We start from the raw sequence: 14,803 nt of genomic DNA, 5'->3' as shown, positions 1-14,803 counted from the left end.
GGGGGGATTGAATACCTTGACCGGCGGGGTGCTTGCTGGGGAGGGGTGGCTCCCAAACTTCATCATCCAAATTATCTGCATCCTCCATTCTGTGGTGAATAAAATAAATATATTGTTACAAGACACAATTACAGTTGACTAAAAGGTATAAAATGGCATTACTGTAAAGTAAAAACACCAAGCCTAAACCTTATCTGTAGAGTGATGCACATAGGTGTGAAGCACACACACAATGCAAACAGTAACACTTGAGGCAGGTGAGAACCACAAATAACCAATGGCGGTGAGAGTTCAGTGGCCTCTCCAAAGATACAAGGATGAAAGAAAACAAACTAATATGAAAAACAGTAACTACTTTGGAATTATATAACATTGAAATTATAGGCCTATGTAAACTAAATCCAAAGCACAAAAAGCAGACAACTTATAAAACAATACATAGTAAATTAGCGATATAAAGTAATGAAAATAATTTACTTACAGATCTTAAATGGAGCCAATCCTTCTAGAAGTTTAAGGTTTAAATTCTTTGTCCAAATCGCTCCTCAGATGAGTCCGACATTCCGAGTTTATTTTCAGCAAACTTAACATGTTTAAATATTTGTATGAACATAACAAGAATCAACAACTGAGATATGAACAGGTTCTACAAACATGTGTAATAATGAACAAAGTGAATGAATCAAAAGTAACAGTATCTGGTGTGGCCACCAGCTGCATTATGCATCATCTCTCCTCCTCATGGAATACACCAGATTTCCCAGTTCTTGCTGTGATATGTTACTTCCACCAAGGCACCTGCAAGTTCCAGGACATTTCTGGGGGGGGATTGCCCTAGCCCTCATCCTCCGATTCAACAGGTCCCAGACGTGCTCAATGGGATTGAGATCCGGGCTCTTTACTGGCCATAGCAGAACACTGACATTCCTGTCTTGCAGGAAATCACACACAGAACAAGCAGTATGGCTGGTGGCATTGTCATGCTGGAGGGTCATGTCAGGATGAGCCTGCAGGAAGGCTACCACATGAGGGAGGAGGATGTCTTCCCTGGAACACAGAGTTAAATTGCCTGCAATGACAACAAGCTCAGTTCGATGATGCTGTGACAGACCGCCTCTGACCATGACGGACCCCCCACCTCCAAAAATCGATCCCACTCCAGAGTACAGGCCACGGTAAACGTGAATCCGACCATCACCTCTGGTGAAACAAAAGCACAACTTGTCAGTGAAGAGCACTTTTTTTCCAGTCCTGTCTGGTCCAGCAACGGTGGGTTTGTGACTATAGGCGACGTTGTTGCCGGTGATGTCTGGCGAGGACCTGCCTTACAACAGGCCTACAAGCCCTCAGTCCAGCCTCTCTCAGCCTACTGCGGACAGTCTGAGTACTGGTGGAGGGATTGTGCGTTCCTGGTGTAACTCGGGCAGTTGTTGTTGCCATCTTATACCTGTCCCGCAGGTGTGATGTTCAGATGTACCGATCCTGCGCAGGTGTTGTTACACTTGGTCTGCCACTGCGAGGATGACAAGCTGTCCGTCCTGTCTCCCTATAACGCCGTCTTAGGCGTCTCACAGCATGGACATAGCATTTTATTTATTTATTGCAATTTATTGCCCTGGCCACATCTGCATGTTCATGCAGATGAGCAGGTGTTTTTCAGAGTCAGTAGAAAGGCCTCTTTAGTGTCCTAAGTGTTCATAACTCTGACCTTAATTGCCTACCGCCTGTAAGCTGTTAGTCTTAACGACCGTTCTACAGGTGCATGTTCATTAATTGTTTATGGTTCATTGACAAAGCATGGGAAATAGTGTTTAAACCCTTTACAATGAAGATCTGTGAAGTTATTTTGATTATTTATATAGGAGTCTAAGGCAATGCATCTCAGTGCTAAAGGCATCACTACAGACACAATGGTTCGAATCCATGCTGTATCACAACCGGCCATGATTGGGAGTCCCATAGGACGGCGCACAATTGGCCCAGTGTTGTCTGGGTTTGGCCGGTGTAGGCAATCATTGTCAATAAGAATCCGTTTAACTGATTTTCCTAGTTAAATAAAGGTTCAATTAAAAAAATAGAAACTAAACTTATTCATAGCTGCCTTTGTAAGTTCCTGTTTGATATTTAGTTGTTTTTTCACCTTTGAGAAGCCATTGTTTATGATAAAGCAATGAAATCTGTTTATAATGTAATGTAGCGTGCTCGGTTGTCTCGTCTCTTGAGCCAGGTAGCAATATTTCGCATTACACATAAAAGGTTTTACGCCTTGCTTTGTCCAACTCAGGTCAACTGCATATCCCTGGAAAGCTCATCTCATTGGCTACAAGACTGTCAAGGTGCCATAGTAGCCAATCCCCTGGGTAATGGATGCCTACGGCGCCTAAGCAGGCGGCAACATATTTTTGATGCGCAAAGATAGTCACTCTGTGGATATTAGATTTTGACATTAAATCATACATAATCAGATAACATTGGCAATAGGCTAGATTTGGTCCTACCAACCTAAGGATTAACTTGATGCCCCCAAGTAACTATAGCTAAAACACAGACTAAATCAAAGCTTACCTTGTAAGATGTTTGCTGTAAACATTTTGACTCTTGGCGCTGGTAATCAATAACGGTAGGTCACAGGCAGACAAATAATGTATCCTCATGTGTGGAGTCCCGGCTTTCGGTGTGTTTCAACGTATTCCTTATTTATGCTTCATAACGCTAACCAGAATGTAGATAGCAGCCATCTTGAAATAATGTCATTGGCTCGGCCTGCCCTTACATATAAGTATGCCCATATATGGTAGTAAGTCAAAGATTTAAGGCCGCAATCAATAGCCAAGATAATCAGCTTTCCACAGACACCCTGCTTTTGCAGATAGGGGCTTCCGCTCTCATACCAGACTGAACTGAATAATAGGCTCCCAAATATGGGACCATTACATCTAAGAGGTTAATTAAACAAATGCAAATCCAGCTACTGTTGTTATTCTGGCTGAATTGTTTGACGCGACTAAGTTAGCCAGCTAGCAAGCAAGGAGGCATAAGAACGTTGCCAGCCAGTACGGCAATGGAACATTTAGAAAGAGTGACTGGGGTCTTGTCTCTAGCAACCGAAACATTCGAACGAACAACCAGCCGGGTTGTGTAGCATCCTTAGATTTGTGTGTCGGGACTATATGTCGTGGAAAGAAGTAGTATGCATAAATTAATCAATAAATAATGTTAAAATAAGTCAATCATTATTTGAATATGTTGGTAATCCATTGTATGAAGGTGATAATGCCCTCAAAGCCGGTGTTTGGAGGATATACAGTGCATTTGGAAACTACTAAGACCCCTCGACTTTTTCCACATTAGCCTTATTCTGAAATGGATTAAATACTTTTCCCCTCTATCTACACTCAATACCCCATCCATAATGACAAAGCGAAAACGGGTTAAGAAATGTTCGCACATTTTTAACAAATTTAAAAAAAATGAAACCTTATGTAGATGAGTGTTTCCATTGTTCATCCTTGAGATGTTAATACAAATTGGGAGTCCACACGTGGTAAATTCAACTCATTGGACATTATTTGGAAAGACACACACCTGTCTATGTAAGGTCCCAAAGTTCACAATGTATGTCAGAGCAAAAACCAATCAATGAAGTCGAAGGAGTTGTCTGTAGAGCTCAGAGACAGAATTGTGTCGAGGCACAGATCTGGGGAAGGGTACCTTAACATTTCTGCAGCATTGAAGGTCCCCAAGAACAGTGGCATCCATCATTCTTAAATTAAAAAGGTTTGGAACAGCAGCTCTTCCTAGAGCTGACCATCCGGCCAAACTGAGCAATCGGGGGAAAAGGGTCTTGGTCAGGGAGGTGACCAAGAGCCCGATGGTCACTCTGACAGCTCCAGAGCTCCTCTGTAAAGATGGGAGAATCTTCCAGAAGGACAAACATCTCTGCAGCACTCCACCAAATCAGGCCTTTATTGTAGAGTGGCCAGATGGAAGCCACTCCTCAGTAAAAGGCAAATGACAGCCCACTTGGAGTTTGCTAAAAGGCACCTAAAGGACTAAACAAGATTCCCTGGTCTGATGAAACCATTGAACTCTTTTGCCTGAATGACAAGCGTCACATCTAGGGGAAACCTAGCACCATCCCTACGGTGAAGCATGGTGGTGGTAGCATCATGCTGTTTGGATGTTTTTCAGCGACTGGGAGACTAGTCAGGAGAGGGAAAGTTGAACGGAGCAAAGTACAGAAAGATCCTTGGTGAAAACCTGCTCAGGACCTCAGACTGAAGGTTCACCTTCCAACAGGACAATGACCCTAAGCACACAACCAAGACAACGCAGGAGTGGCTTCTGGACAAGTCTCAATGTCCTTCAGTGGCCCAGCCAGAGCCCGGATATGAACCCGATCTAACATCTCTGGAGAGACCTGAAAATAGCTGTGCAGTAACGCTCCCCATCCCACCTGAGAGCTTGAGAAGATCTGCAGAGAAGAATGGGAGAAACTCTCCAAATACAGGTGTGCCAAGCTTGTAGTGTCATACCCAAGAAGACTTGAGGCTGTGGTCACTGCCAAAATGTACACTACCATTCAAAAGTTTGGGGTCACTTAGAAATGTCCTTGTTTTCAATGAAATGAGTTGCAAAATGAATAGGAAATATAGTCAAGACGTTGGCAAGGTTCTAAATAATTGCGTTCTTCAAAGAACCATCCATTTGCAGCAATTACAGCCTTGCAGACCTTTGGCATTCTAGTTGTCAATTTATTGAGGTAATCTGAAGAGATGTCACCCCATGCTTCCTGAAGCACCGCCCACAATTTGTGTTGGCTTGATGGGCACTCCTTACGTACCATACGGTCAAGCTGCTCCCACAACAGCTGTGACTGTGCTGGCCGCTCCATTATAGACAGAATGGAATGCTTCTTCCCTAAATTTTTCTTGCATACTTTGGAGCTGTGCTTTGGGTCATTAAGTGCCATCCACAGGATATGGCATGGCGTTGCAAAATGGAATGATAGCCTTCCTTCTTTAAGATCCCTTTTGCCCTGTACAAATATCCCACTTTACCACCACCAAAACACCCCCAGACCATTACATTGCCTCCACCATGCTTGACAGATAGCGTCAAGAACTCCTCCAGCATCTTTTCATTTTATCTGCATCTCAACAATGTTCTTCTTGTGATCTGAACACCTAAAACTTAAATTTGTCTGTCCATAACACTTTCTTCCAATCTTCCTCTGTCCAGTATCTGTTCTTTTGCCCATCTTTTCTTTTTATTGGCCAGTCTGCGATATGGACTTTTCTTTGCAATTCTGCCTAGAAGGCCAGCATCCCACCTCTTCACTGTTGACATGGAGACGGGTGTTTTGCGAGTACTATTTAATGAAGCTGCCAGTTGAGGACTTGTCATGTGTCTGTTTCTCAAACTAGACACTAATGTACTTGTCCTCTTGCTCAGTTGTTCACCGGGGCCTCCCACTCATTTCTATTCTGGTTAGGGCCAGTTTGCACTGTTCTGTGAAGGGAGTAGTACACAGCATTGTAAGAGATCTTCAGTTTCTTGGCAATTTCTCGCATGGAATAGCCTTCATTTCTCAGAACAAGAATAGACTGACGAGTTTCAGAAGAAAGGTCTTTGTTTCTGGCCAATGTGAGCCTGTAATCAAACCCAAATGCTGATGCTCCAGATACTCAACTATTGCTTCTTTAAATCAGCACAACCGTTTTCAGCTGTGCTAACAATTGCAAAAGGGTTTTCTAATGATCAGTTAGCCTTTTAAAATGATAAACTTGATTAGCTAACACTATGTGCCATTGGAACACAGGAGTGATGGTTGCTGATAATGGGCCTCTGTACGCCTACGAAGATATTCCATAAAAGAATCTGCCGTTTCCAGCTACAATAGTAATTTACAACATTAAATGTCTACACTGTATTTCTGATTAATTTGATGTTATTTAAATGGACAAAAAAAATGGCTTAAAAAATAAACATTTCGAAATGACCCCAAACTTTTGAATGGTAGTGTACTTCAACAAAGTACTGAAAAGGGTCTGAATACTTATGAAAATTTCTAATTTACATTTTTTTTAGATTGATGAGGGAAAACAACTTAATCTATTTTAGAATACTGCTGTAACGTAACAAAATTTGGAAAAAAGTTAAGGGTTCTGAATACATCCGTTACGGGCCTAACACCCATGCCAATATATCCTCCAAACGCCGGCTTCTCTGGCATTATCACTTAATTTTATATAACTGCCTTAATATTGCTGGACCCCCTAGGCAGCAGTAGATGGGGATCCTTAATAAATACATGCTGGCTTCTAAGAAGAGTTTAACCCACTTAACCCCAACATTTCACCAAGTTTTTACCATCATTGTAAAGCCTTAGTTATTTTGTTGCTTTGACAAGGTCCTTTCTGAAGATTATTATTTACTTAATTTGATGAATGATTCATTTGTCCCTCATTTTAAGCTCAACCCTCTTACGTGAAATTAACTCGTTTAAATATGGTGAACTATTCCTTAAAAAAAAAAAACATGAATAGTCAAATCAATGAGTAAAAACAGAAACTGAGCGGGGGGCACGAGAGAGCGTGCTATACTTATCTTAGCCTCTCGCCACCTATAACTTCAAACATTGTCTGGCAATATGTCAAAGCGAAAAGGCACCAAAAAAAGGGGGCGCTAAACAAGATCATTTGGATGAGAGACAAGGAACCAATTTCAACATCGCCGACCCATGAGGTGTTAGCTGAAGATGCTAGCTCCCAAGAGCTCCCCAAAGAACCTACTCGAACGTACTGGCTGCTATAAACTTACTAAGCAGGAATGTGGACACAAGGTTGGCTGATATCTCAAAGAGTATTTGGACTTGGACTTGTGAAGGCAACTAAGGGCAGGGTGCATGAGATCGAGCAGACTACAGTCGATCACGAGGCCAGGCTACAGGACATAAAGTAACAGTGCACAACATTCAAAAATGACTAGATCCCTGGCAACGAAACCAGCCAAGGGCGCGCCAAGGCCATTCTTCGTTCGGCTGAACTATCCCCAGACCAGGGATTGCATCCTCAAGCTGGCTAGTCAAAGGTTCCCCCTTAACTACAACTACCAGGTTGTCTTTCTACCCAGATCTTACTTTGGAGGTGAGGAACCAACAGAGAGATGAGTTGCGCAATATATGCCATTTAGCAGACGCTTTTATCCAAAGCGACTTACAGTCATGTGTGCATACATTCTACGTATGGGTGGTCCCGGGGATCGAACCCACTACCCTGGCGTTACAAGCGCCATGCTCTACCAACTGAGCTACAGAAGGACCACAAGAAATGCAGGGTCGAGGGTGGCCAACATCCGATATGGATTCCTCTTCCCAGCACGGTCTAAGGTGACAGTTGATGGGATCAACACATACATTTAACAACCCAAAAGAGGCTGACATGTTCTTGTCAAGCATGCTCCCTGGCTGAGGATACAGAACTGCTGTGTCAACCGGCTAAGTGGCCAAATAAAGGCCAGAAATGTGTTTGAATTTCCTGCCTATGTCTTTTCGATCAGAAATTGGGACTTATAATAATGGGTAAGATGTTATTGCTTATATAGCATTGTTTAGCCTATCATGTTTTAGCACCACTCACCACATAACGTGAGAGTTAAGTGTTATATAATATTAGTTTATATGCAGAGCATCTATAGATGACTAGTTAGGGTGCCTAGACATAAAGCACTCCTTGCGTTGCTTTGTTTGGGCAAGTCCCCTCCTGTAATGGGACGGGAGGGGGTGTGTGGGGTCTGTTTTATGATCACTTTTAATACAGGTGGCATGACAAGCTCCTGCACGGAGGGATGTTTTTCTTTTGAGTTTGGTATGACAGCAACAATTTGCTCAAAAATAAGAAATGCCACATAGTGACCGGGCACAGAGTAGACCTGGTGTGTTTTCACAGTGGAGGGAGAAGGGGCTCACAACAATTATACATTGATGGTCAGTTAGCTTCATCAACAATTACAGTGTAATAAGTATGACATGCCAACAACATTTTTTTCAGATACCTCTAAATCAACAATTTCTTAAGGACACATATCCCACAGTATGGCATTAAGCCAAATAATCCTACATTAGATAGCCTTATCCTTGTCAAACCTCATTCAAAAGGGTCAGTCTCTAGACTTTATGATGTGCTACAGGCCCACAGAGGTATCTACAGACAGTTAAAAGGGCTTGGGAGCAGGAACTTGGTTCAGAAATCTCAGGACTGGGTAGAAGCTCTCAGGAATATAAACCACAGTTCAGTGAATGCCAGACACAACCTTGTACCGTTTAAGGTTACGTTACTCAAAAGTGAAACTGCATACAATATTCCCGGACACCTCACCACTGTGTGAGAGGTGAAAGCAGGATGAGGGGACATTGACCAACTTAATTTGGACATGTCCTAAGTTACCTGCCTACTGGGCTCTCATTTTTGATTACTTATCTAAAGCCTTTGATAGAGTTATAGCCCCAGACCCATTGATCGCTCAGTTGATGGGAATAACCAGCAAGGGAAGGCTGTCTGTCTTTGTGCTCTATTAGCCAAAAGGCTCATATTGCAATTTTGGAAATTGGAGACTGCACCTATCTTTGAAATGTGGTTACAGGATTTAGGGAATGTAATGCATATGGAAAATATTCGATACAATACCTCCAATAGAAGTCAAATGTTTCATAAAATATGTCAGCCGATACTGGATAAATAGTCTCATCCCGCTTCATAACTGGGTTGATAATCTGCTGGTTCTCTGTGCTGCACTCCACTCAATATTTATTTTTGATTCGAGTGCAGCACCTAAGTTTTTTATTTTTTGTGTGAGTTAAGTTTTGTTTTGTCCTCTAAAATGTGCCATCCATTCAACAGTACAATGAATGTCAATGTATTTTATTGGAAACAAATGTAAAATAATTAAAAAGTATAATGTTTAACAGTTAAGCTGTTTACTCTTTTTGGCCATTTTCTGGTTGAAAACTGACCGTGTTCGACCATAACACGTCAACCCTGATACCCATAGAGGCTGGAATTGTTTTAACAATTTAAAATGTTTGAAGCTTGCATTCAATTGCCACTCCTTGTTGCACACAACACGCTTCCATTCCCCATCACAAGGGGATTTCTGGCTGATTTAAGATGAAATCATCAACCCTGTTACAGTCAACCATGTAACTTTATTTGGCACATAATAGGCACTGACTATAGTCATTTATTTAACCTCTTGAGATAGGAAAACGTGTAAATGAAGTTAAACACGTGCTGTTTATGACAATGTTACAATTATGTGAAATCTATTTTTTGGGACCAAGTTGCACTCCTCAAAATGCACAGAATTGGTTGAACAACCATCCTGATTTTAAAAATATTTGACTATTCCATTGTAATTGTCGACACCAAGATCAACCAGTTATGGTTAACAGAGGGAGTGTTCTTTTATGGCATGGCTAACAAGCCATAATATCTTTGCGCCGAATCACCTCAGTGAGCTGCTAACATCTTCCACCCAACAACAACAACAAACTTAAACCTGGACTGTGTACATTAGGCACCAAACGGAAGAAAATAAACTGAAATAGGGAAGGACTACCTGGACTTATTTAATAAGAAAAGTTTTGCGTCGGTGAACACAGCCAAGTGCAGGCAGATTACGTAAGAAATCACTGCAAACATTTCCCATAAACCTGAGACACAGCTAGTCCATTCACAGCACAGCCCTGCCTACCTGAGCCTGACAAATACTGAGGAATGTAAACAATTTCAGCATTCGGTCAGTAACTTTAACTTGCTATCAACAGGTCCCAATAATTTGCAACCCTGGCAGAATGAACTTGGTTCCCCTTTGCACTGAGCAGATGTACACCTAAGTAAATTGTGATGCCCAGTACACCTCCTTTTCTTGGTGGGAATACACCCCCCCAATTTCTACATAAAAATGGAACTAGTCAAATTCTACTTAAAATCAAACAATTGAAAGCATAATGTTTCAGTTCTGCACCAACTGTCAAGAGGTGTACACAACCTAAACGACCAGGTATTTAAAAGCTTTTCAAATATATTTTATCCTAGTTTCAATTAAAAGAAGCCTCTGTCTGCAGGTATTAATGTGACAGTCCGTCGTAGCTTCACTGACAATCAGTAAAACAAAAACTGTAGTGTGTTCCTGGATTACATAACTAGTCAAACATAACAGCGGCAGCATACAATGCAGACTTGGCCAAAATGCAAAGCACATCGCAGCACTGACAACTCATTACTTGAAATGTGGGAAGTTTGTGAGGTGTCATCATGAAACTCTTGCATCATAGTGCCAGTAATACAGACAAATTAAATCATATTTGAATCTATTTAGCCAACTTCATTGATTTGAATAGCTAGGCTATTTTCTCTGTAGCATAGTAATGCTAGATATGTATGAGATGGAGTTCAAATTAAATCATATTTGTCAGACACGCCCTTTACCAAGCATTTCACAGGCTTCTATTCCGCTAAATAAAATGTGTTAGATATGTATGAAATGTAGATATTTCAGACAGGGCTTTGCTCTGCTATTCACGGACACACTTATTGCACACTTCAGACAAGTAACAGGGCAGGCCACATGCCAGGTATCCTTGGCAAGTTCTTCCCGCCTCCATTTGGACTCCTCGCTTCAACCATAAATCCTCACGTTTCAAACAGAAACACGTTTAGCTGACTTCAAAATATTCACAACAATGAACAGTTTGACGAACTAGAGAATACACAAATGTGATACAATGTAGCAGCAGCAAACTAATCTCCTTGATATGATTGCGCTCCAAGGCAGGTCCAAATGGGAGCCAAACAGGGTGATATACCCATGCAGGTGGTGGGCTTTGTGTGAAGAAATTTTCACTACCGTTCAAAAGTTGTGTCACTAAGAAATGTCCTTGTTTTTTAAAGAAAAGCACATTTGTCAATTTAAATAACATTAAATTGATCAGAAATAAAGTGTAGACTTTGTGAATGTAGTAAGTGACTATTGTAGCTGGAAACGGCTGATAAAAAAAAATGGAATATCTACATAGGCGTACAGAGGCCAATTATCAGCAACCATCACTCCTGTGTTCCAATGGCACGTTGTGTTAGCTTATCCAAGTTTATCATTTTAAAAGGCAAATTGATCATTAGAAAACCCTTTTGCAATTATGTTAGCACAGCTGAAAACAATTGTCCTGATTAAAGAAACAAAACTGGCCTTCTTTAGACTAGTTGAGTATCTGCAGCATCAGCATTTGTGGGTTTGATTACAGGCTCAAAATGGCCAGAAACAAAACATTTTTGGGGGAAATTCATCAGTCTATTCTTGTTCTGAGAAATGAAGGCTATTCCATGTGAGAACATGACAAACTGAAGATCTCATACAACGTTGTGTACTACTCCCTTCACAGAACAGCGCAAACTGAATCTAACCAGAATAGGAAGAGTGAGAGGCCCCGGTGCACAACTGAGCAAGAGGACAAGTACATTAGTGTCTAGTTTGAGAAACAAGTCCTCAACTGGCAGGTTCATTAAATAGTACCCACAAAACACCAGTCTCAATGTCAACAGTGAAGAGGTGACTCCGGGATGCTGACCTTCTTGGCAAAGTTGCAAAAATTAAGATGGGCAAAAGAACACAGACACTGGACAGAGGAACTCTGCCAAGAAGGCCAGCATTCCAGAGTCACCTCTTCACTGTTGAAGTTGAGACTGGTGTTTTGCACAGGAGTGATGGTTGCTGATAATGGGCCTCTGTACACCTATGCAGATATTCCATTAAAAATCATCTGTTTCCAGCAACAATAGTCATTTACAACATTAACAATGTCTACACTGTATTTCTTATTCATTTGATGTTATTTTAATGGACAAAAATGTGCTTTTTCAAAAACAAAGACATTTCTATGTGACCCCAAACTTTTGAACTGTACTGTAAATGGCTGGCTGTCTGTATGTAATCTGCAACTAAGGTTTATGCCAGCTCGATAAATTGGGTACTGAAGTTACCTGAGTTGGGACTACTGGGTCAGCATCCTCAGCTTGCCAAACCTCGACCACGCTGGACATTTGACTCAGGGCTTGGTGGGAGGAAGAGAGGGGGAAATAGGTAAACAACGAAAAGCTTACAAGAAACTCGCTGTCAAACACATCAGATAGCGTTAAAGAAATACTGTCTAGATAAAAAAAAAATGCGTTACCCCATTGTATTACCGTGGAGCGTGGACAGCGCAAACGGTTGTTTGTCAACGTTTACCATAAACTTGGGCAAATGCCTGACTGACAAAGGTGTGTATTCAACTGTCCGTGATCCCACTCCCCGAGGGTGTCTCAGGGAGAGTTGGAATATGCAATAAATCACATTGTCAATTCAATTATTAATACACACCTGTACATGTGTTAAATAGGCCAAAAAGCACCCGCCAAATTATTATTATTATTATTAACTGGCTAGCTTGGTTTTAGGTTAGCTTGTAAACACATAGCTTTAACGTTTATAAAAGCCGAGGTATACATGTATAACAATCAATAAATGGAAACATTTAAAACAAAGTCAAAGCAATGGCATTCGGCTAGCTAAAAATAATTAAACGAAGTTTCATTGTAGCGAAGTTAGCTAGCTACTGTAAACGCGACACTTCACTGAAACAACGTTATCGCTTGCATGAACCAGCACAGGAAACTGGCCACTAATCTTTTTTTTTTTATACTAAATAAAATAAGTCTTAGCCCTTATAAGTGAATAACGTTAGCTACATGTCTGCATACATCCAACATATTCGACACTATCGTTTTTAATCCACAATACGATGGTTGCAATAGCGTTCCCGTTTTCGCACAGCGACTTGTCTTCACTGTCAACTCAGTAACGTTAGCTGTTACGTTACCGGCAGTTCTCGCCGACATTTTCGCAATGGGTGTTTTAATTATTGAAGGGGGAAAAATGTACTTCTCCAGACCTTGTAATTGAGCCCCTCCATGCTGTACGCAGGGCAAAAGTAGCGGTAGAATTCCGAGTATAACATTAATCCACGTTGTTCTGTGACAGCGGCTGCCTTGTTGGAACTCCCGTACCCCCGCCATGCTGCCCTGTTCATCTAACAGCCTGCCTTGTGCTACGCTTGGCTTTTCTCTTTCTCTCCCGTCTCGCAAACCCTCCCACCCTGTTCTGTTCTGTTCTGTTCCTCAACCCTTTCTCGCTGTGTGTGTGGAAAGTATGCGCCGACTACAGCCAAGCGGTTGCATTCATCTGCCTGCCTCCGTTGGCTGATTTTGGCACAATGAGGCTGACCAGAACATGACGAACTAAAACGCAACAAATTATAAAAACTCATGGGAATATCGCATGGCCAGTCCTATGCGCAAGTAAATCTCGCAGAGAACAAAGTTTGTGGGAAACATTCTATTTCGTTTTTTTTTGCTTCTCCGCGCTGGCAAACAACTGTCATGCGGTCAACCCAAAGCAAATCTAGGTTCTGATGATGTGCTTGTGGACCCAATGTTTTTAAATTACCTATACTACCCAACTACTACTGAGGTTGAAAAACATTGTGCCAATCAAAGGATCACGAACAAAGTCAATAACGTCATCACTCCAAAGGTTAAGGGAGATTCCATCATGTGGTTCCCATATAGAATAATCAAACTGCCATATCCATAGTGCTAGAACATCTGAAGTTCCTGCAAACTCAAATTATGCCATGAGAACCCTTTCACATTTCTTGCACTTTATCTAATACTAACTTTATAACAAGAGTTATAAAGGACATTGGTATTCAAGTTCGACATTGAAACAGGCCATGTGCTGTAGGCCAGTGTTAGGTTAGCAACAATGGTTGGTAGACAATTAGTTGCATACATAAAAGTCAATAACCTATATCTAAATTAAGTACACGTGGAACACAACTGCTCCAAGGGTGAACAGTTTTTTTTGGTGCAGACTTCAAAGTTGGCACATTCAGGTCAACCTCATGAATCAGAATGGACAGGCTAAGCAGGTTCACACACAAATATCACACATACTCTCCGTGGTGGGTGTCATTGTTCAAACGTTTAGGCTTAACATGTTTAGACTAGGTATGTTATGCTTGAAATAATATCTGCCCACTGGATTCAGGTAAAGTATACTGAACAGAAGTAAATGGAACATGCAATCATTTTACTGAGTCAGTTCATTTAAGGAAACAGTCGATTGAAATAGTCATTAGGCACCTAATCTATGGATTTCACATGACTTGGGCAGGTGTGCAGCAATGGGTGGGTGTAGGCGCACATAGGCCCACCCAATCTGAATTATTTTTTTCTCCACAAAAGGGCTTTATTACATACAGAAATACTCCTGTTTCATCAGTTGTCCAGTTGGCTGGTCTCAGACGATCCCCCGGGTGGATGTCCTGGGCTGGCATAGTTACACATTGTCTGCGGTTGTGAGGTCAGTTGGACGTACTGCCAAATTATCTTAAGCGACATTGGAGGCAGCTTATGGTATAGATATGAACATTAAATTCACTAGCAACAGCTCTGGTAGACATTCTCGCAGTCAGCATGCCAATTGCACACTCCCTCAAAACACGAGACATCTGTGGCATTGTGTTGTGACAAAACTACACATTTTAGAGTGGCATTTTATTGTCCCCAGCACAAGGTGTACTTTTGCAATGATCATGCTGTTTAATCAGCTTCTTGACATGCCACACCTGTCAGGTGGATGGATTATCTTAGCAAAGGAGAAATGCAGACAGAGGGATGTCAACAAATATATCCACAAAATTGGA

At 41.5% G+C, this 14,803-nt stretch overlaps 1 protein-coding gene across 2 annotated transcripts in view; it reads right to left on the bottom strand.

Moving 5' to 3' along the window:
- Positions 1-13,298, bottom strand: part of LOC124001259 (transmembrane protein 131-like) — a 68,991-nt gene extending 55,693 nt beyond the window's left edge. For both annotated transcript variants that reach the window (XM_046307912.1, XM_046307913.1), the window contains exons 1-2: positions 12,989-13,298; positions 12,039-12,109 (exon numbers count right to left, since the gene is read on the bottom strand). In XM_046307912.1, coding sequence (XP_046163868.1) covers positions 12,039-12,109; positions 12,989-13,112 — 195 coding nt within the window. In that variant the 5' untranslated portion in view covers positions 13,113-13,298. The remainder of the gene's footprint in view (positions 1-12,038; positions 12,110-12,988) is intronic.
- Positions 13,299-14,803: the final 1,505 nt, after the last annotated feature.

Source organism: Oncorhynchus gorbuscha, linkage group LG17, assembly GCF_021184085.1.
Source record: "Oncorhynchus gorbuscha isolate QuinsamMale2020 ecotype Even-year linkage group LG17, OgorEven_v1.0, whole genome shotgun sequence".
In the NCBI taxonomy this organism is placed as follows: Eukaryota; Metazoa; Chordata; class Actinopteri; order Salmoniformes; family Salmonidae; genus Oncorhynchus; species Oncorhynchus gorbuscha.
This window is presented reverse-complemented; position numbering and strand designations above follow the sequence as displayed.